General features: G+C 45.6%; 1 protein-coding gene and 1 long non-coding RNA gene across 3 annotated transcripts in view; both read right to left on the reverse strand.

The window, feature by feature from the left end:
* Nucleotides 1-21,993, reverse strand: part of LOC309373295 — a 118,913-nt gene that overhangs the window by 19,809 nt on the left and 77,111 nt on the right. The window lies entirely within an intron of this gene.
* The window catches only part of LOC309372980 (DEP domain-containing mTOR-interacting protein-like), a 34,670-nt gene that overhangs the window by 10,892 nt on the left and 1,785 nt on the right, over nucleotides 1-21,993 (reverse strand). For both annotated transcript variants that reach the window (XM_081917113.1, XM_081917112.1), the window contains exons 2-3: nucleotides 12,247-12,425; nucleotides 2,549-2,672 (exon numbers count right to left, since the gene is read on the reverse strand). In XM_081917113.1, the coding sequence (XP_081773239.1) occupies nucleotides 2,549-2,672; nucleotides 12,247-12,425 (303 nt within the window). The remainder of the gene's footprint in view (nucleotides 1-2,548; nucleotides 2,673-12,246; nucleotides 12,426-21,993) is intronic.

Raw genomic sequence — 21,993 nt, forward strand, 5'->3', positions numbered from 1 at the left:
GCATCCTTATCTTCCACTGCCTCCCGCAATTTGCTCAAACTCATGTTGGTAGCTTCGAGAACACTGTCCAACCATCTCGTCCTCTGTCGTCCCCTTCTCCTTGTACCCTCCATCTTTCCCAACATCAGGGACTCCAGGGAGTTTTCTCTTTTCATGAGGTGGCCAAAGTATTGGAGCCTCAGCTTCAGGATCTGTCCTTCCAGTGAGCTCTCAGGGCTGATTTCCTTCAGAATGGATAGGTTTGATCTTCTTGCAGTCCATGGGACTCTCTAGAGTATCCTCCAGCACCATAATTCAAAAGCATCAATTCTTTGGCGATCAGCCTTCTTTATGGTCCAGCTCTCACTTCCATACATCACTACTGGGAAAACCATAGCTTTAACTATATGGACCTTTGTTGGCAAGGAGGTCATTGAATTAGTTTTCCTTATTATAAGGCTAGCCACTATTATCTCAGATTCTCACATTCCTTTTACACTGCAGTAAGGAACACTGCCATGCTGTGCTCATTTTTGAGTGGCGGAAGAGAACTGCATGCCGAAAGCACCCGAAATGCTGCCATGAGAAATTAGAGAGCAAAATTTCTGTGACTTTCTGGGCTAAGGACTTTGCAAACGGCTTTTCTTCCAGAAGCAAATGACATGGAAAAGTGTGCTAAGCTTCTTCTGGGTTCCACTAGTTTTCCAGAAGTTGGTCTTATATTGCATGAATGATCACACAAAAGTTAGAAATTATCAGGCAAGGAAACATTGTGAAAATAAAGTGCTGCCTGAAGGCAGCCAGAGTCTAACCTTTGCTTTGTGCAAGTGAATCAGGGTGAATGCCCAATAAGCAGGCAGGAAGTTAGGGACCTTTATTCAAAGAAACAAGGTAGCTCAGGAGGCTAGGCCTAGAAAACACAGCAACTCTTCTTGGTAGAACTTGCCCCTATGAAAGTTCACAGTTGCCCAAGTCTCCTTCTCCCCTGGGTCCTTCCCAAGCAATCTGAGACGCTGTCATTGAGCAGCACTTTTCATACCTCTTCTGGTTCTGAGAGACCAGGGGTGTGGGGTGTGGGGAGCTTGTTTCAGTGCAGAAAGCAGTCTATAGATATTGGAATTAATTGATTAAAATATTGTTGTAGACTGGGGGACACTCCCCCCCACAAAAAAACCCCTAGAAATAAATAAACACTAGGATTTTTATTAACTGGTATATGGATTAAAGTATAAGCTGCAGAGATGTGCCAGGCAGGGAATTCTGGGCTGGCTTACGCAAATCAGCCTGTCTGGCTTAGTGAAGAGCAAACCTACTAATGTGGCAAAAGGTGTTGATGGGCTATTGAGGGGGGGGGGGACATTTGGGCCTGGAGATTGAGATGTTACCAGCATGATGAGGTGTTTGGTTGAGGGGAGAGGAAAAGAGTTTCTGGGAGGAAGAAGCAGGAAGAAGAGTTGAGATGCCTAGGAAAACCCAGCCAGATGGGCAGGATATTAATATATTACTATTATTACTATTATTATTATTATTTCCATCTTTAGGGGAGGCTGGCTGCAGGGCTGGCTATAGACAAGCTTTGGGCTCCAGGGCTGCACTGCTATGGGGAATAATAATAATAATAATATTTCTACCCCACCCATCTCTGGGAGGCTTCCAACAAAAGATTAAAAACACAAGCTCCTCTTGAAAGGACTATATGCTGTAAGATCTGAGCTCCCTCCATGTAGACTGAAGGTGTAAAGTAAAGGTAAAGGGACCCCTGACCGTTAGGTCCAGTCGTGGACGACTCTGGGGTTGCGGCGTTCATCTCGCTTTATTGGCCGAGGGAGCCGGCGTACAGCTTCCAGGTCATGTGGCCAGCATGACTAAGCCGCTTCTGGCTTAAATAAATCACATTTCTTAAAGCCATAACAGTCTCTGCCGCGATTTCAATTCTGCAAAGGAGCACAGACCCTGAGCGAGGGCCTGAGATCCCACGGGGCTTTTGCCACCACTCGGCAGAGAGAAGGGCAGGCACCTGACTCATAGCTGTCAACTTTTCCCTTTTCTTGTGAGGAATCCTATTCGGAATAAGGACGTTTCCCTTATAAAAAGGGAAACGTTGACAGCTATGACCTGACTTTTGTAACACTATGAAAACTCCGAACAAGTGGCAGGCAGAGAAACAGTGGCGGCACCCTTATACTATTTTATTGTTGTTAGCCGCCCTGAGACTGGCTTCGGCTGGGGAGGGCGGGATATAAATAAAATTTATTATTATTATTATTATTGAGAGCATGAACAGCAAAGGAAGATAACAGACTGTACAGTGGTACCTCAGGTTAAGTACTTAATTCATTCCAGAGGTCCGTACTTAACCTGAAACTGTTCTTAACCTGAAGCACCACTTTAGCTAATGGGGCCTCTTGCTGCCGCCGCGCCACCGGAGCACGATTTCTGTTCTCATCCTGAAGCAAAGTCCTCAACCTGAAGCACTATTTCTAGGTTAGCAGAGTGTGTAACCTGAAGCGTATGTAACCTGAGGTACCACTGTACTGCCAAAAGCCTTATGCCCCGTGACTCCACGTACGTCTCATAGAGGCTCTGTCCCCTCAGGAACACCTTCACGTCTTTGTTGAGAGGAAAGGTCCCGTCGTCCTTGCGGAAGCGATACAGCAGCTTGGCGTCCTTGTAGTCGAGATGCTCATCGCACACTGAAAGGAGTTCAAGGCAAAGATCAGCAACCTCTGACATGTAATTTATGTTCTCTGTCCAAGCCTATGAAGGCTAGCATCACACCGATGCGGGAAAAAACCTCAAGGTTACTATGAATCATTTCTGCCCTTCGCTTCTTTGCAAAATCAGGTTTGCTGCCAACCCTCTGTAGCCAAGTATCGCCATTTGCCGTGTTGAAAGGCCAGATCATATTGGATATTGCAAAGGCCAACTCCTAGGGGAAGGGAGCCCCGCGGAACTAGACCCATCAAAGAGAGATGCCCAGTGTCCTATCAGCCAAGGTGTGCTGGTCCCGGGGGGGGGGGTGTTACCGTGCGGCGTGGTCCGTGTCCGGCTGGGGCTGAAGCGGGGTCCAAGACACAGAGTCAGGCGTGGTCAGGAACTCTGGCAGAAAGCAGGACAAGGTGCCGGCAGGAACAGGTAACCAACAATGTTGCTCCCGCAACCTGGGACTGGGCTGACTGGCCATTATCTCCTCTGAGGCATAGGGCGGCCCCGATCCTCTGGTGACTTGCCTCTCCTGGCCTGGAGGCAAGCACTCCTCCTGCGGGAACTTAGTTCCCTCCGCCTCTCTGCCCTGAGCCTCTGCAGCTCAGGAGAGGCTGGAGGGTTACTGGACCCAGAGGCAACCTCACCTTCCCTTGACAGGGCTGGGAGAGGAGCACCTGCAGGCAATGGGTCCTCCATCACCTCAGGAGCCAGAGTGGATTCAGCTGGTGTCTGCTCCTGAGGATCCGGCACAGGTGAGGACCCTTCAGGCTCATGCCCCAGCCCCGGCTCAGCTGGCCCTGGAGGTGGGGACTCCTGTGCAGGCTGGGATTCCTCAGGTTCAGCCTCTGAATCAGATTCCCAGGCCATCACACAAGGTGGTCAAGGCATTGGTCCTCTGGGGAAACCACATTTTACAGGTATGGACCAACTGCAGCGTGTCCAGAGGATGCTGCCCAGAATAGTGAGAGGTTTCAGAAACCAAGTCCTAGAATCATAGAGTTGGAAGGGACCCCCAAGGATCATCTAGTCCAACCCCCTGCAATGCAGGAATATCAGCTAAAGCAGCCACGGCAAATGGCCACGCAACCACTGCTTTAAAACCTCCAATGAAGGCGAGTCCCAAGGGAGTCCAGTCCATTGTTGAGCAGCTCTGTCAGAAAATTCTTCCTGATGTAGAGTCGGAATCTCCTTTCTTGTAACTTGAATCTATTAGTTTGAGTCCTATCCTCCAGAGCAGGAGAAAAGATGCTTGCTCCCTCTTCCACGTGACAGCCCTTGAGATACTGGAAGATGGAAGACACAAGATCTACCCACCTTGGAAGAATGGCAGATGAAGCCGATAGACCTTTGGTGGACGTGCCCAAAGATTAAGGCTTTCTGGGAAATGATTTATAATGAAATGAAAAAGGTATTTAAATATACCTTCCTGAAGAAACCAGAGGCCTTTCTCCTGGGCATGGTCGGCCAATTGGTGTCAAAGAAGGATAGAACTTTATGTATGCTACAACAGCAGCAAGAATACTCATCGCAAAGTATTGGAAGACACAAGATTTACCCACCTTGGAAGAATGGCAGATGAAAGTGATGGACTATATGGGATTGGCAGAAATGACTAGCAGAATCCGAGACCAGGGAAGAGAGACGGCGGAAGAAGATTGGAAGAAAGTTAAGGACTATCTTGGGAAATATTGCAAAATTAATGAATGCTAGAATGATGTTGGTTTAGAAAATTAAGGGTTTTTTTCAGCTGTAATAATTAAGTAAAAAGAAAAGAAAGGTTGAAAATTAAATGAAAATTAAGGGAGAGGATTTGCTGAATTAATAATTAGAAATTGGAATACAAAAAGGGGAGGTATGAGGAGGTTGTGGAAGTAAGTTACAAGAAAATAAGGGAATGAAACTTTATTTGTTTTTAAATAGTTTTTAGTTTTGTTTTTTATATTTGTTATTTTTTGTGTTTGTGTTTTGTTTTTATTATTGTTTTTCTGTATAATCTTTGAAACTTCAATAAATATCTTTTTTTAAAAAAAAAAGAGAGATACTGGAAGATGAAATGTTTCAAAAAGAATAACCTTGTGAAGTGAAAGGAGAAGAAAGAGGGATTTATATCTAGATGCTAGGATAGAGATGATCAGGAAAACAGGAAGACACAATGAGAGATAAAGGAGGTGCTGTGGGATTGGTGGAAGTCAATGTTTGTTTTTCTTTTTAGTGTTTATATTATTAACTTGTAAGATATGGATTATTATTTTTTTGAATGTTGGTTTTTGTGTTTTGTGTATTGTTATTTTTCTATATTTTTTGTGTTGTTGTTGTGTGGAAAATACTTGTTATGTACTGAAGTTCTCACCCTGGGCCAGCAAGGGGATACCGTAGATAGTTTTCACTCAGGTCAACATATGCAAATATGGGATTGAAAGTGACATTCAGTGATTGGATAGTTACAGAAAGTGGTTACTGTTGCGTTGTACTGGAGCCCTATATAAGCAGGCCGACTGAACCCTTCAGTTCAGTTCTGTTCTGGCCTGTGAATAAACAAGAGCTGTTTGAAGAATCACTGTGTCATCTGATATGTTCACCCACAACTTAACAATACTAATAAAATTTATAATAAATTGGGGGGGGGGAGGAAATAAAGGTTTGCTAACTTTAAAAGAAAAAAGAAAAAAGAAATGTTTCAAAAAGCTAAGGAAGCTTACCCAGGAGAAGAAGAGATGGCTAAGTGGAGACCTGGCAAGTACTATCACAGAGAAGATGGAGTAGAGTTGCTCTTCATTGCTCCAGAAGGCAGAACTAGAACCACTGCATGCAAACTGCTAGAAAGGAGATTTTTTGGTGGAATGACAGGATAAAGTTTTGAATGGAAAGAGCTGCTTGATGTTGGAACAGACAGCCATGGGAGGTGATGAGCTCTCCATCGCTGGAGGTCTTTAAACAGAGGCAGGGCCCAATTGTACTATACCCGGTACTATACCAGCTGCACTGGCTCCCGGTGGAGTACAGGATCAGGTTTAAGGTGCTGGTTTTAACCTTTAAAGCCCTGTACGGCCTAGGACCCTCGTACCTATGGGACCGCCTCTCCTGGTATGTCCCACAGAGAAACTTACGGTCTTCAAATAAAAACATCTTGGAGGTCCCGGGCCACAGAGACGTTAGGAAGGCCTCAACTAGAGCCAGGGCTTTTTCGGCTGTGGCTCCGATCTGGTGGAACACTCTGTCACAAGAGACTATTATTATTATTATTATTATTATTATTATTATTATTATTATTATTATACAGTCTCACAGGAGCCATAACTTTGTGCCCTAAAACAGTTAAGGTTCCATGCAATTTAGATAACGTTTGGTTCTATTTCTTCATAAAAGTATTTCCATACCACGGTATAAAACACCATAAAAACCAAACACTATGGACCACAATGCAAATAATTATGAAAGTGATCGTTTTACTGAATGCACCTATCACAAAACTTTAGTGTACACAGAATTGTGTGCTGTTACACCTGTAATCAAATTGAGTATTTAGATTAATTCTCCTGCAGGGAGGGGGAATAGATGGTGTGTGGCCTACATTTCTACCGGGAAACAATGATTACGATCAAGCACCTTCCATTAAGATGATTACTGCCCCTTACTTACAGGCAGGCTCAAAAGAAAATGACTCTGCCTGGCCAATCAAAACGACACAACTCAAGAAAAGCTCCTGTGAGCTAAGCAAAGGAAAATCAAACACAGCAAAAAACGACAGCCTACCATTGCACATTTTGCAGGGGATTATCATGGTGTGATGACATCACCGATAAACAGGCCAAAAGGTTCTGTTTCTTGACAACGTTCTTTTATTTAATTAAAAGTCTTGGGATTCTTTTGAAACTGCCCGCAGGCTGTGAAAAATTAATAGCAGCTTGCAGGGAGGGGATTCAGATTTGAATGTTAATAATTAACCCAGAACTAATTGCAACTGCATTATAGCACCACAGCAAAGTTTAATTTAATTCAAGGTATGAAAGTCTTTCCCCCAGGCAGCAGACGGCAATGAGCAGAATGTTTGCCTTGCTATATAATAATTCAGGCAGAGTCAAAATTTTACTCCTTTGGTTGATAGATTCTCCCATATCAAAGCTCTTATCTTACAATTGACCCAAATGAGGGCACAACATCTTCAAACTAGCGTCAATTAGAAAACCCACGGATTTCTGTGATTTTCCACTCTGATTATGAAACCCACACATTTTCCTGTTGCTGACAGGGTTCCCAAATAGACAGTGGCCAGATGTGCAATTAAGCCAATTGCGCAGACCGTGTTTATTCAGATTCAGACCTGCATTATAATGCTCGCAGCAATTTTGATGCTTTTGAATTGGAAATGTGATGGGCAATGAATCCTGTTCTATAAATAAATAGGCATGTGATATGCAGCCACGATTTGGATCTGCATTGCAGAAAACATCGTATATGCCTCTCTGTTCTGCCTTGAATTTTGGGGTGCAGGAGTTAAGCACCAACCCACACGCCCCAACTCTCCACCCTACTCCTCCAGATTGAATCACACTACGGTCTCTCTGTAGCACCGCTATAAAAACAGTAGCTAAGGGGGCAATCGTGAAAGGGAAGCGGACCAGGCTCCCTTTGACCCTGCTGGAATTCAAGCAACTGCATCCATTGCCCAACATGCAAGATACTGTATTTTTCGCTCTATAAGATGCACCAGACCACAAGACGCACCTAGTTTTTGGAGGAGGAAAACAAGAAAAAAAATATTCTGAATCTCAGAAGCCAGAACAGCAAGAGGGATCGCTCCACAGTGAAAGCAGCAATCCTTCTTGCTGTTCTGGCTTCTGGGATAGCTGCGCAGCCTGCATTCGCTCCATAAGACGCACACACATTTCTCCTTACTTTTTAGGAGGGGAAAAGCGAGTCTTATAGAGCAAAAAATACGGTAATCCACAGAAAGGAAGATTTTGCACATCTCTAGCTAGCACCAGCGATCAGCTCATATGTGTGGTGCTTCGAGACAGTGCGCACATTCTGATCCACAAGCAAGCAAAGATACTTTGAAATGTGAAGCCTGTGCCAAGCATACTTGCCACTATAAGTCTTTCGCATTTAAGTCAGGCCCAGCTCACTAGCTTGCAGAACCTGGCTAGTGTGATCAAATCAAAGCTCTTTGCAACACCTCAACTCCCCACCAAGTAAAAGAAGACCTTTGCTAAGTCGGAGCTGTGAGGTAGTCCTCTGCAGGGCCGGATTTCGGTATGATGAGGCCCTAAGCTCCTGAAGGTAATGGGGCCCTTTATATGTCCAGTTGTCTTTTGTCAACAACAAATGGTCGTTGTTTTTTGTGTTGAATATATGCAATATGGTAATTTATGGACCTAATAGGTATCTAAAGCCATTTGTACATAACAAAATATGTATTTTATCAAGGTAATTGTTGAACCGAAATACAATTAAGAAGTATATTAATAGTGAAACACAATTAAGAAGAAGTATATTAATAGTGAAACACAATTAAGAAGAATATATTAATAGTGAAATAATTAAGAAGCTACATTGTAGGAGCCTACACTACACAAAACACTATTGCTGTATGCAGGTTTTATTTTATTTGCTTTTTATTTTATATTTTGGAAATGTACATGCAGGTTCCCCCCCTTTTTTATTTTTTTGGGGCCCCCAAGAGAGTGGAGCCTAAGCTATAGCTTGTTTAGCTTACTGTATATGTAAATCCAGCACTGGTTCTCGGATAGCAAACCATATAACCGGAATTTATAACAGAAAGAAAACGTTTGTTTGTGACATTCTTCACTGTATCACTGGCCATACCAGCTTCTGCCATGCCCATTTCCCACCATTGGAATGTGGCCCTTGGAAAGTTGGCCTCATTCGAATCCGGCCCCCAGGTTCCCCACCCCTGATGCAGCTAGCCTCGTGTCCTCCTTGAGGGCTTCTCAGGGACACCTGGTTGGACACTGTGAGAAAGAGATTAGATAAACTTGGGGTCTGATCCAGCTGGACTCTTATGCTTTCCACTCCCTAATTATGGGTCCAACAGTGTGATGATTTTCTCACATAGGCACTACTTCCAAAAAACACCCACAGCCAGTGGCGTAGCGTGGGGGTGCAGGGGGGGCCGGCCGCACCGGGCGCAACATCTGGGGGTTAGGGTTAGGGGGCGCAAATCCACGGGTTAGGGGGCGCAAAACCACGGGTTAGGGGGCACAAATTACTTGCCTTGCCCCGGGTGCTGACAACCCACGCTACGCCACTGCCCACAGCCATCACATGTGCTCAGCAGCCAATCACACCCACAGCCCTACCTACAAAAGCAGACCCTACAAGTGTCCTTCTTTTACAGGGACAGTCCCAGATTGAAAGAAGTCATCCCGATTCCTGATGAGATCCCGCTTTTCCTTAAGATATCCCTGTTTACACTGGAGAAATGTTGGAAGGAATGCAGTTAAGCGAAATCCTGAACCAAGGAGATAAGTAACAACGCAACCTTTAGAAGACATCTGAAGGCAGCCTTTTGTAGGGAAGCTTTTTAATGTTTTCATTTATGTTGGAAGCTGCTCAGAGTGGCTATGGCAACCCAGTCCAATGGGTGGGGTATAAATAATGATGGTGATGGAATAGGATGTCCCTGTTTTCATTGGAGAAATGTTGGCGGGTATTCTGAAGCACAGGGACACGGGTGGCGCTGTGGGTTAAATCACAGAGCCTAGGACTTGCCGATCAGAAGGTTGGCAGTACGAATCCCCATGACGGGGTGAGCTCCCGCTGCTCAGTCCCTGCTCCTGCCAACCTAGCAGTTCAAAAGCACGTCAAAGTGCAAGTAGATAAATAGATACCACTCTGGCGGGAAGGTAAACGGTGTTTCCGTGCGCTGCTCTGGTTTGCCAGAAGTGGCTTAGTCATGCTGGCCACATGACCTGGAAGCTGTATGCTGGCTCCCTTGGCCAGTAAAGCGAGATGAGCGCCGCAACCCCAGAGTCAGTCACGACTGGACCTAATGGTCAGGGGTCCCTTTACCTTTTTATGCTTAAGCCAGTGGCGTAGCGTGGGTTGTCAGCACCCGGGGCAAGGCAAGTAATTTGTGCCCCCTAACCCGTGGATTTTAGCAGGGGGCAGAGAGCTGCGAGTGCGAGCGCCCCCCCAGATGTTGCGCCCGGTGCGGCCGGCCCCCCTGCACCCCCCACATTACGCCACTGGCTTAAGCACGTGCACTGTTTCCCCCCCATGCTCAATTTATTTGTGTGGTGTTTTTTTGAGGGTCCATCAATGTTGCCCTCCATCTTTGCAGGATGGATTTTCAGGTAGACACATACATGCCACGTAAACGTGGAAATTTCCCAACCCGGCATCCCAGTTTGGCATAAATTTCTCACTTTCCTGCCCCCCACCCCCCATCCAAGGTTCCCTGTGCAAGTCAAAACTTGTACCAAGGCTCGCGTCAGACTTTCTGCAAAAATCACACCGGCAGCCTCGATATATTTTGACTGCTTGACAACTCCAGGCTGCAAGCGAGACAGACACAGACTCGAGCCTTGTGTAGCCATGCCAGAGGAATGATGCCCAGAGGGGGCTTTGCCAGATAAACCTGAAAGAGGAACATTCATCCAGCAGCAGAGTCCCCGCAATGCCTCACGTGAACACCACCCTCTTCTCAATGGCAGGCTTCATCAGGGTGGACTTTGCTGGAGAACCCAAGCCACACCCCTTCTGTCAAGAATGCCGAGCCGCTCTTGGGCAAAGTTCTACCATGAAAATGAAAAAGCCTTCATGTATTCATGCCCCGCGTTCCATCCTTGGTCCATCGCTCACTCCCTTAACTGCCAGAAGACACCAGTTTGCATAGGTGCCAACTCCCTGGGCCCCCCGTGCCCAAGCACCCACAAAATTCCCTATGAAGGAGCCAGGCATCCACAAATTTTGCTGCCAGGAGTGCCAACTTGGCTCCGCGACTGTGGGTGCCAGGGGCCGTGGGTGCCCTGCAGTGTGCATGGCCCTGGCACAGAAATTTGTGGGTGCTTGGGCACCCAGGGAGTTGGCACCTAGGGCCAGGGCCATGCATGCTGCATGGTATCCATGGCTGTGGGGCCAAGCTGGCATTCCTGCCAGCTTGCTACAGAAGGAGATCATCAGCTTATACTGCTGCTGCATCTCTCTCTCTCTCTCTCTCTCTTATAGTGCTACATAGCAATAATGAGCAAAGCAATTAAGACGGAGCCCTTAGGAGCTAAAGGTTAGATTACTCTTACTGCTGGAAATTGTATTGTACATAGCAGCCCTTGAATGTAAAGCTATGAATACTCTGGAATCCAAGCTAAATCAGGCTCCAGCATTCCTCTGTAACCATCTACTGCCCTTTGCTTATCAGGGACTAGTCACTAGTCAATGTGCTATGCTTTGCTACAGTGCCTCTATTAGGAGAATCCATGTGGCAGCGTGTTTAGATTGCTGTTGTAGTATAAACACTGACAACTGGGAAACACTGGCCTGCGAGCGCTCCAATTGTCATTGTGATGATGGGCATATCTAGCTCATAGTCCAAGTAGATCCACTGAAATCAGTCACAATGACTAAATTGTCTCCACCACTTTCAATGGGTCTGCTCCAAGTATGAAGTCAGCTAGATACTTCCCCATGAGAGAAAGTGGGAGAGCTGTGGAGGCCACCACCATCTTATTGGAGGAAGATCATTGCTGAGATGTTCTTGAATCCTCCTCCAAAATGTGTGTGCTCAAAGACCCACCATCCTGGAAGCCAGCAAAGCAGAATCAGCAAAGGAAAGGCTCTCTTGAAGCAATAATCTGTGATCCAAAGGCCAAACCTCTTTGGTCCAAACAATTAGAAAGCAACAGTTCTTCCACTTAAACAGTGGCTTTCTAATTGTTTGGACCAAAGAGGCTTATTGGTTCTAGAGAGCCTTTCAGTGGCAGGTTCCCAAATGGACTTAAAGTTTGTTTAAAGAGTTAACTTGGGCCAGGAATATTACCGTATTTTCCCCGCTACAAGACGCACCTGACCATAAGACGCACCTAGTTTTTAGAGGGGGAATGCAAGAAAAAAACATTCTTTAAAGGGAGCGCTGAGCAGAGCCTGTACGCATCCCAGGCTCTGCTCAGCGCTCCCATTCACTGACGTGCTGCCCTTCTCCCTCCTCAGGGAAAAGCCGCCAAGAGCCACACACACGCTCCACGCGGCTCGTGAAAGGGTGCGCAGCTCTTGTGGGCTTTTCCGGGAGGTGGGGGAAGGGACAGAGGGGCTAAGCCAGAAGTCAGAACAGCAAGAGGGAGCACTACGCAGCGATCCCTCTTGCTGTTCTGGCTTCTGGGATAGCTGCGCAGCCTGCATTCGCTCCATAAGACGCACACACATTTCCCCTTACTTTTTAGGAGGGAAAAGGTGCGTCTTATAGAGCGAAAAATACGGTAATTCATTTCCACAAGATCTCTGATCCTCAGGTGCAGCTGTTTCAAGGCACCAAATTGAACCACGGGGGAATGCGCACATGCACTTGAGAAGAGAAGTGGAATCAGAACTGAGAAGTGCACAAACCGTGATGGATAATATAATGGTCCATGAGCTTCTGCATCAGCCGGATGCCTGTTTCTCGGTCTGGTGCTTCTTTGTGGTCAATCAACCAATCGGTGAGCTCCTTGGCCACAAAGCAATTGGGGTAGGTGCGGAGGTGGTAGCGCCTGTCCTTAATAAGCTTGCTATCGTGGAGTCGAAGCCTGGAAGGGAAACAGAAAACAGGTCAAGAGCTGGATATGGAGAAATGTAAGCTTCTTTGCTTAGTCAGGAATAATCAGATGTGCAAATATAAGATGGGGAGACCTGGCTTGACAGCAGGACATATGAAAAGGATCTAGGAGTCTTAGTAGACCACAAACTTAACATGAGTCAACAGTGTGATGCAACAGCAAACAAAAGCCAATGCTATTCTAGGCTGCATCAACAGAAGTATAGTGTCCACATGAAGGGAATAATGCCACTCTATTCTGCCTTGGTCAGACAACACCTTGAATACTGTGCCCAGTTTGGGGCATCACAATTTAAGGATACTGACAAGCTGGAACATGTGCAGAGGAGGGCAACCTAGGTGGTCAAAGATCTGGAAACCAAGCCTTAACAGTTGAGGGAATTGGGTTTTGCCTGGAGAAGACAGATGTGTGATAGCCACCTTCAGATATCTAAAGGGCTGTCACATGGAAGAGGGAGCAAGCTTGTTGTCTGCAGAGCCAGAGGGCAGGACCCAAATCAATGGATCCCAATCACAAGAAAGGTGATTCTGATTAAACATTAGGAAGAACTTTCTGATGGTAGGAGCTGTTTGATGGTGGACTGGACTGCTTCAGAAGGTGGTGGGTTTTTAACCCACTGGAGAGTTTTTAAACAGAGGTGGGATGGTGTCAGGCTTCAGGGAATCGACTTCCTCCTCCCTTTGGCAGTAGGTAAGCAGAACAAAGAGAAAGGAGTGCTCTTATCAGTTAGAACTTTAATGATCACAGCGAGAGAACAAAGAATCCATTTCCTAGGAATGAAGGTGCTCCCAATTAAGGGTTTCACCCACTTCCTCCCTAGTCACCCACGTCTCTACTGCGTCTTGCAACCTGATCTCGTAACCACTGTGCTTTCTTTGCTGCCACCTTATCTGCTCTTCTTGACCTTGGGCTGAGCAGATGAATGCTTTCCAGAGACGGTGAGTCTTAACTCTCTCCCCCCCAGTGCTTCTTCTCCATCCAGTATTTCCCAGCTTCTGCCTTCTGAAACATGTCCCTCTGTAAACCACTGTTCCAAATCTATACTGTCCTCCTGCTCCTAGGAAGATTCAGGAGGAGGCTCCCACCATTCCTCCTCAGTACAGCCCTCCTCAGCACAGCCCCTGACAGATGGCCAGCTGTCTTGGATTCTTTAGCTGCGATTCCTTCATTGCAAGGGGCTGGACTAGATGACCCTCTGGGCCCCTTCCAACTCTCCAATGCCAGGATTCTACGGTAGAAGTTGGAATATGACGTTTCTGCACTTGAAATCTGAGCGGCAATGTCCTTTTGCTGCTGCTGTGTTAACCCTGGTGGAAACACGTCTGACTGGTCTTTGTTGTGATGCCCTCTCCGGGACTCAATTAGTTCTGGCAATCACTAGTGTTGACGGAGGCTTCATATCAAGGTCAACTGTGCAGAAAAAACTATTTTGGCGGTTTCCAAAGGCCGCTCCCCTCCTCCTAACACTTTTCTTGACATTCATCACTGCACTAAACGTTCCTTCCTGACTTGCTCCACTTGCTCAAGGCCTACCCAGCTCTTACTGTTGTTTATTTATTGAGTTTATTTAGAACACTGACAGATCGCTTTACCAGTAAATGTTCTAAGACTGATGTACAAAGGCAACAGGAGGAAGACATTGCAAGGAAATCAAACGCTCACAATTATAGGGCGGTTTAAAGAAATAGCCGTAAGCCAAGCAGAACCTCAGAGCAGCTCAGAAGACTGAACTACAGAAGAACAACAGGTTTTGACTCTCCCTTCTGAGGATAATGAGAAAGGGGTCACACATCTCCCCATAGGCTTTTCCAAAGCTCTGGGGACGGAACTGAAAGCTCATGCTCCTTATAGAGGCCAACCTCTGTTACAAATTGCAAGGAAGGAGATCCCAACTAAACAGTAGGAAGAAGAACCATTTGACAGTGGAAGCGGCTACGACGGAAGATGACAGAATCACCTTCATTGGAGGTTTTAAAATACAGGTTGGGTGGTGTAATGGTTATATGGGGTTGCTCGTGCGTAAGTTGCCGCCACTCCTGGCTAGGTGGCCTGGTTAAACCTTTCCTGGCCGGACAGCCCTTCACTTCGTGGCTGTTCAGTCGCTAGCAGAATCCGTCAGTGGGTGTTTCTTGAATTTCTTCCAGCAAAGAAGTTCTTTGATGCCAAGTCTACGCCTACTTTCCCTGCGCAGAAGCCTTTTGCGCAGGGTGGGTGTGGGTAGCGGAGGACCTGTGCTCTCCCTGCTGGTCTCCGGTGAAGAGTCCTGGAGCCCTCTCTCCGATTCACCCATCCGCCCCCCCTTTATCCCTGGTGTTAGGCTGATTTCCTTCCCCAGCTGCTGAGTCTCCTCTCTCTCCCTGCTGGGTCCTTCTCCGGCATCGCTTGGGAGCCCTGCCTCCACTCCTGGCTCCGATGTCAGTTCCCTGACAGGTGGCTATCTGCTTTAGCTGAGAGTTGCAGGGGGTTGGACGATATCCTCAGGGTCCCTTCCAACTAGAGTCATACTTCGGGATGAATATGCTTCAGCTTAAATATTTTCAGGTTGCACTCTGCGGCGACCCAGAAGTAACGGAGCGCATTACTTCCGGGTTTTGCCGCTTGCGCAGACGCTCAAAATGACGTCACACGCATGCATGGAAGTGGCAAAACATGACCCGCACACGCACAGACGCACAGTCGCGTCTTACGTTCGCTTCAGGATGTGAACGGGGCTCCGGAAAGGATCCCGTTTGCATCCAGAGGTACCACTGTGTATAGTTCTATGATTCTATTATTCAGTGGCTGCTCCCCATCTCAAAATCAAATCAAATCCTTCTTGTAATCCAGATCTGTTCCAAGCCTTAAACTCTTTATTTTCTCCAATGAGTTTTTGAAAACTTGCCACACTTACGTGACATTTTGAGTAGTTCTGCACTGCCTAGCTGTGGATTTTGGAGGGTTTTTTTCTTTTCTTTTTACACATTGCTCCTTTTGCTTTATTGAATCCATCTGCCAGTTGCCAGCGCCTTCTTTGCCCTGCTGCAATCCAGTTAGTTTTCCAGGCTTGACGCAAGCCCTCAGCTTCAAAAGCACCTCTAAACACATCAGAGCCAAATTTACCTCTCTCTGCATGTGTTTATGAAGCCATGACCATGGGGAAGGGGGCACAGAAGTGGAATCTATTAGATACGTCTCACAGAGCCTCTCAAAACCCCGGAACCTAGATTAAAATAGCGTAGGCAACGGCGTAACGTTGTCAAGGTCACTAGGAGAACAGAACTACCCTTGACAATCTTATTCACAGGCAAAGTCTCAGTGCATTAAGCAAATATCACAAGATATCTGATACCAGAAAAACAGCCCGTAGTGCTCTTTCAAATATTGTTTTTGTTTCAACAAAGGAAGACTGTGCACCCAGCAAAACACCACTGTGCTCTCAGAGCAAAGTGTGAGGACAAGTTATTCCTGACAACTCTCTGGACCTTCACTCCATTTCCAGGCCTCATGTTCACGGTTCACTGTCTGTGTGTGCACACATGCTTGAACATTTGCACATAGGCCCCATCTGCACTTCATATATATTTATTTATTTTTATATGATATTTATTAAGATTTCAGAAAAAAGGTTACAAAAGTAATAAAAAGAGAACAAAAAGAAAAGAAAAGAAAAAACAAAAGATACAAAATACAGAAAAAATGAAGACAATTAAAAATAAATCCCTCTTTCTATGTCTTTTCATTTACTTGTTTCCTGACCTCCTCACACCTCCCTTTTTTGTATTCCACTTCTAGTGGTTAATTCAGCAAATCCTTTGCTGTTTTATCTTATTTCTTTATCTTAACATATTATAGCCTTATTTTTTCATCTATTATCAATCCATTTTTACATATTCCTTTTTAACATTATTGCTAAATCCGCTTCATTTCATTCCAACATCATTTTAACACTCATTAATTTTACAATGTTTCTGTAGATAGTCTTTAAATTTCTTCCAATCTTCTTCCACCAACTCTTCTACCTGGTCTCGGATTCTGCCAGTCATTTCCACCAATTCCATATAGTCCATCACTTTCATCTGCCATTCTTCCAGAGTGGGTAGATCTTGTGTCTTCCAATACTTTGCGAAGAGTATTCTTGCTGCTGTTGTGGCGTACATAAAAAAAATTCTGCACTTCATATTTAAAGCAGTTTCATACACTTCTTGGGAGAAAAGCGATGACAAACCTAGACAGCATCTTAAAAAGCAGACATCACCTTGCCGACAAAGGTCCGTATTGTTAAAGCTATGGTTTTCCCAGTAGTGATGTATGGAAGTGAGAGCTGGACCATAAAGAAGGCTGATTGGCAAAGAATTGATGCTTTTGAATTATGGTGCTGGAGGAGTTGTGGCCAAAATCATGCCAAAAACCTTAAACCAAAATTAAGTGTCAATTGTGTTTTTCTTTGGGGTGTCTTGGGGACCTTGACGCGCGAAGAGTCGGACACGACTAAACGACTAAACAACAACAACAACCACTTTAAACAGTCATGGCTTCCCAAGAAGATTCCTGGGAGGTGTAGTTTGTTATGGGTCCTGAGATTTTATTGGAGGCAGCAGGAAAGCTATGCCCCACATCACTGATCACATGGCAGGGCACACACATGCTATTTGAATGGCAATGTCCATCAATTTTGGGAAAGCCCAGCCCCCTTAAATATTATATTGCAAGTCCCTAGGAGTCGGATCCCATGATTCCCATCACAGAGCCACAATTCCCAGAGTTCCCTGGGAAGAGGGATTGATTGCTAAACCATATATCAGTTATCCCTCTCCAACATCAGAGAGGCTGATCTGAGTGGCTTCTCTGCCAGTAGAGCCTGAGACTTTTAATCTCAGGGTCATTGGGCAAAAGATTCTGGCAAGATTGCAAGGGGTTGGCCTAGATGACCCTCAGGCGCCCTTCCAACACTACAATTCCATGATGCTATAATCACACATACCTCTGCCACAACAGAAATCTGATGTCACGGCCCAGCCAAAGCTGATAACTGTTGGTGTTCTCTGCTAGCTTTCATATGAGTGTTTAACCTTAATCATGTGATTAAGGTATTCAACTGAAAATCTCCATTTTGAAAGGGAGTTGCCTTGGTTTTTTTGTTCCCAGGAGGTCAGAGAAAGATGTGATAATGCTGCCTCTCTACGAGTGCAAGGCCTTAGGCTGGATGCAGGCTTATGCAAGCTATGGGAGAGACTGAGTTTTGCTGTGGTGGTAATGACGCTATATATTTAAAAAGAACCTATAGTTGAATATGCATACGCTTTATACAATTATTTAAATGTATCATTGATTGTTTTTCTATCTGTTTTGAAGTAGTTCTGGTTAGCAAAACTTCGAATCAAATTTATGGGTCTGGACAATTTTTATTCCAAAAGGAATCAGCTTTTATGCATCCAGTTGCTTCAAGCTGTGCAATATATAGGTCTTTGGGTTGTGAAGTTTCTACCAACCAGTTTCATTTCCATTTTCATTAGCTTTATTGTAGTTTTGCATCTTTGTGTTGTGCAGTGCCTTGGCGTATCTTCATGAAACTGCAGGTTTATTTAAATAAATAAAACAAAAGCCCAAGTGAAAGCAATATGCACATGTATTTTGTCTGCACATTCAGGACTTGGAAAACACATGCCAACTGGAGGCTCCCTGGTTGTGTAGACTAGAGATGCTGGAAAGTTTTTTCCAAAGCAAAGCTCAGATAAGAACTGCAGCAGCAAAAACATATATATATATATATATATATATATATATATATATATGCAGGTTTTGGTGTCCTCGGGTGTCTTCCCGTGTAAAAGTTGGGGTGTCTAGGCGACGTTTCGACGAGGTCTCACTCGTCATCTTCAGGCTGGTGCTTTCGGCTTCTTGTTCCAGTAACAAGAAGCCGAAAGCACCAGCCTGAAGATGACGAGTGAGACCTCGTCGAAACGTCGCCTAGACACCCCAACTTTTACACGGGAAGACACCCGAGGACACCAAAACCTGCATTCCTGTACCCGTGAAAATCTACGAAAGCAGTTCCAGTAACAAGAAGCCGAAAGCACCAGCCTGAAGATGACGAGTGAGACCTCGTCGAAACGTCGCCTAGACACCCCAACTTTTACACGGGAAGACACCCGAGGACACCAAAACCTGCATTCCTGTACCCGTGAAAATCTACGAAAGCATATATATATATATATATATATATATTATATAGCATAAAATCTATACACCGCTTGACTGTAGAAAAACCTCAAAGCAGTCTGCAAAATTACTGTTATTATTTATTAAATCTATATACCACCCTTCAGCAGAAAATCTCAGAACAGAACACAGCTTAAAAATGCAAATTAAAAATATGTAATAAAAAAAGAGCAAAAACAATACCCCCCCCAAAAAAGGGCATAGAATGTTAATCAGTCAAAGAGCTGGTTGAAGAGGAACATTTTCAACTGGTCCCTAAAGATGTATTAAAACAACAACAACAATTTATATGAAGTGTTGAAAGCGGCCTTGCATTTGACTGCCCGGACAGCATCAACAGCACAAATCAGCATGAGTATGTAATAAAATAGTAGGTCTGGTGGGGCCCAAAATTACAAATACAGTGGATTCTCGGGTTGCGAACGTGATCCGTGCGGGAGGCACGTTCGCAACCCACAGCGCCGTGTCTGCGCATGCGTGGGTTGCGATTCGGCGCTTTTGTGCATTCACAAAGCACAATTTAGCGCTTTTGCGCATGCGTAACTGCCAAAACCCGGAAGTAACCCATTCCAGTATTTCCAGGTTCCAGCAGTTCTGTAACCCAAAAAAACGCAACCTGAAGCATCTGTATCCTGAGGTATGACTGTACCCTTCTTTCATTTCCTTTCCTCGTTCCTACAAAATCTTCCTCTTAAAAACTACTTAAAAAGAAAGAACGTCAAGCTGAAAGCAGTCTGCAGGATTTTATTTTGTGTGCAGCACTTAGGTTTCCAGTGGCTCTGTAAACAGTAAATATCATTATTCACCAGAAGAGAGTCTACTCCTATATTTGCTTCCCAATAAAAGCACATGGAATGCGATCTTTCCAAATTCTTTCCCTGCCAACAGCTGGCTTGAGCCAAACCTGGTAAACGGGAGTTTTACATGGGCTGCTTTTGACCCCAACCCAGCGCGCTCCCTCCCGCCACCTGCCACAAAATTATAGACCAGGACAATCTTCCTCCGTTCTATGGCAGCAGGCGGTCATCACAGCCTGCGTTCACCTTGCCTGCACCTACAAACACCGTCCTCAGGCAGTGGAGGCGCCGTCCTGAAATGCCCTCTATGGTTCAGAAAACCCACAAGCATTCTTCACACTCGACAGCTTCTGGAATTCCAGCCATGATTTCTGTTTGATGGACCTGGTTCGTGGAATGTTTTTCACTTGGCAAGGGTTGCCGTCCATCGGGGGCTTGCTCAAAAGAGGCCTTTGCAAAACAATTCTGGCATTGAAGTAGGGCTGCCATACGTCCGGATTTTCCCAGACATCACTGGGATTCCAAAGGTATCGTTGACGTCCAGAGGGAATTTCCAAAAGGTGGCACTTTGTTCTGGATCTTAGAGAAGTGAATCGAAAAATCGTGGGGTTTTTTTTGGGGGGGTGGGGGTGGGGAGGAGCTCAACAACTTTCAGGGTGTCCTGGTTTTTACTTTTTGAAATATGGCAACCCTACATTGAAATAAATAAATTACCAGGCTTCTAGCCCTTATGAGCATAGCTTTATATGTATTTTTATATTTTTGTATTTTATTTTGACAAAGTAATACAGTGGTACCTCAGGTTAAGTACTTAATTCGTTCCGGAGATCCGTACTTAACCTGAAACTGTTCTTAACCTGAAGCACCACTTTAGCTAATGGGGCCTCCCGCTGCTGCCACTTCACAATTTCTGTTCTCATCCTGAAGTTCTTAACCTGAAGCACTATTTCTGGGTTAGTGGAGTCTGTAACCTGAAGCCTATGTAACCTGAAGTGTATGTAACCTGAGGTACCACTGTAATCATAAATAAATAAGAATAAAAATGCCCACCCCACCATCAAGACCATTCCATAGGAACTATCCAAGCTCCCAAAATTTCAACACCTCTTGCGATGGTTTGACCAGCATTGTATTTATAAACTTGCAGATAGTGGCTGTAAAAGTATGATTAGGAAGAAGAAAAACTTCTTTTCCGCACGATGCATAATCTTAAACCTCTCCTCTTGCTCGCCTTTCCTCTAAACTAAATCCCCCAAATTTTGCCACCTTTCTTAATCCCCATAATCAGTTTTGTGCCCCTTTTCCGAGCCTGTTCCCTTTCTACAATACCCTTTCTATGGTGATGCTGCCCCCCCCCCAAAATACCTAAGTATTCCAAGGGCAGTTGCACCAAATGTTACTCTAACAGAAGTCTTATTTTCAGCTCCATTCCTAATGATCCCTAGCATGCAATTCATATTTTTCACAGTTGCTGCACAGCGGGTCAACATCTTCATCATCAAGTTTGTTGCTGTTGCTGGTATCTGTCTTGTCTCGAGAGGCAATGGAGTGTGCCTCCAGGGGTGAAGTCAAACTGCTGTGTTAGCAGCACCAAAGCGACCTTCCATAGTGCGCAAGCCTGGGCAGGGTATACGGAGGTCCTGGGGTAGCCAGACAACAAGACCCTCCTCTTGACCTCGCTGGTGTGGTCCAAAAGAAAGCAGAGCAAGACGTTTGGCAACAGCTTGGCTGCAGGAGTCGCCGGAAGGAAGCATACAAGGCATCATCCAAACATCTTAGGGACTCGGCTCAGGATTGGTTTAGAGTTTGCTCCGTATCCTATGCCTCTGTCAAAGATATCTCACAAGGTAGTAGAGGTCCAGGACCAGAGTTTTCCTCCTCCTAGATGGTTGATGGAGGATAGGTCTTGAACCAATGGCTTTCAGCTACAAGATTCCGACTAAACATTAGGAAGCACTTTCTGACGGCAAGAGCTGCTCGATAGCAGTATGGTCTCCTTCAGAAGGTGGTGGACGCTCCTTCAATGGAGGTTTTTAAGCAGAGGCTTTAGCTGTGATTCCTGCATTGCAGGTAGGTGGCCTAGATGACCCTTGGGTGCCATCCAATTCTTACAAATCTATGATGATGATGATAATAAATTAAGTCAAGTAACCTTTATTGGGAGGGACGCGGGTGGCGCTGTGGGTTAAACCACAGAGCCTAGGACTTGCCGATCAGGAGGTCAGCAGTTCGAATCCCCGTGACGGGGTGAGCTCCCATTGCTCGGTCCCTGCTCCTGCCAACCTAGCAGTTTGAAAGCACGTCAAAGTGCAAATAGATAAATAGGTACCGCTCTGGCGGGAAGGTAAACGGCGTTTCCATGCGCTGCTCTGGTTCCCCAGAAGCGGCTTAGTCATGCTGGCCACATGACCCAGAAGCTGTACGCCGGCTCCCTCGGCCAATAAAGCGAGATGAGCGCCACAACCCCAGAGTCGGTCATCTCGCTTTATTGGACTTAATGGTCAGGGGTCCCTTTACCTTTACCTAACCTTTATTGGCATCAC

Source organism: Podarcis melisellensis (genome assembly GCF_964234715.1).
Source record: "Podarcis melisellensis genome assembly, chromosome: 6".
In the NCBI taxonomy this organism is placed as follows: Eukaryota; Metazoa; Chordata; class Lepidosauria; order Squamata; family Lacertidae; genus Podarcis; species Podarcis melisellensis.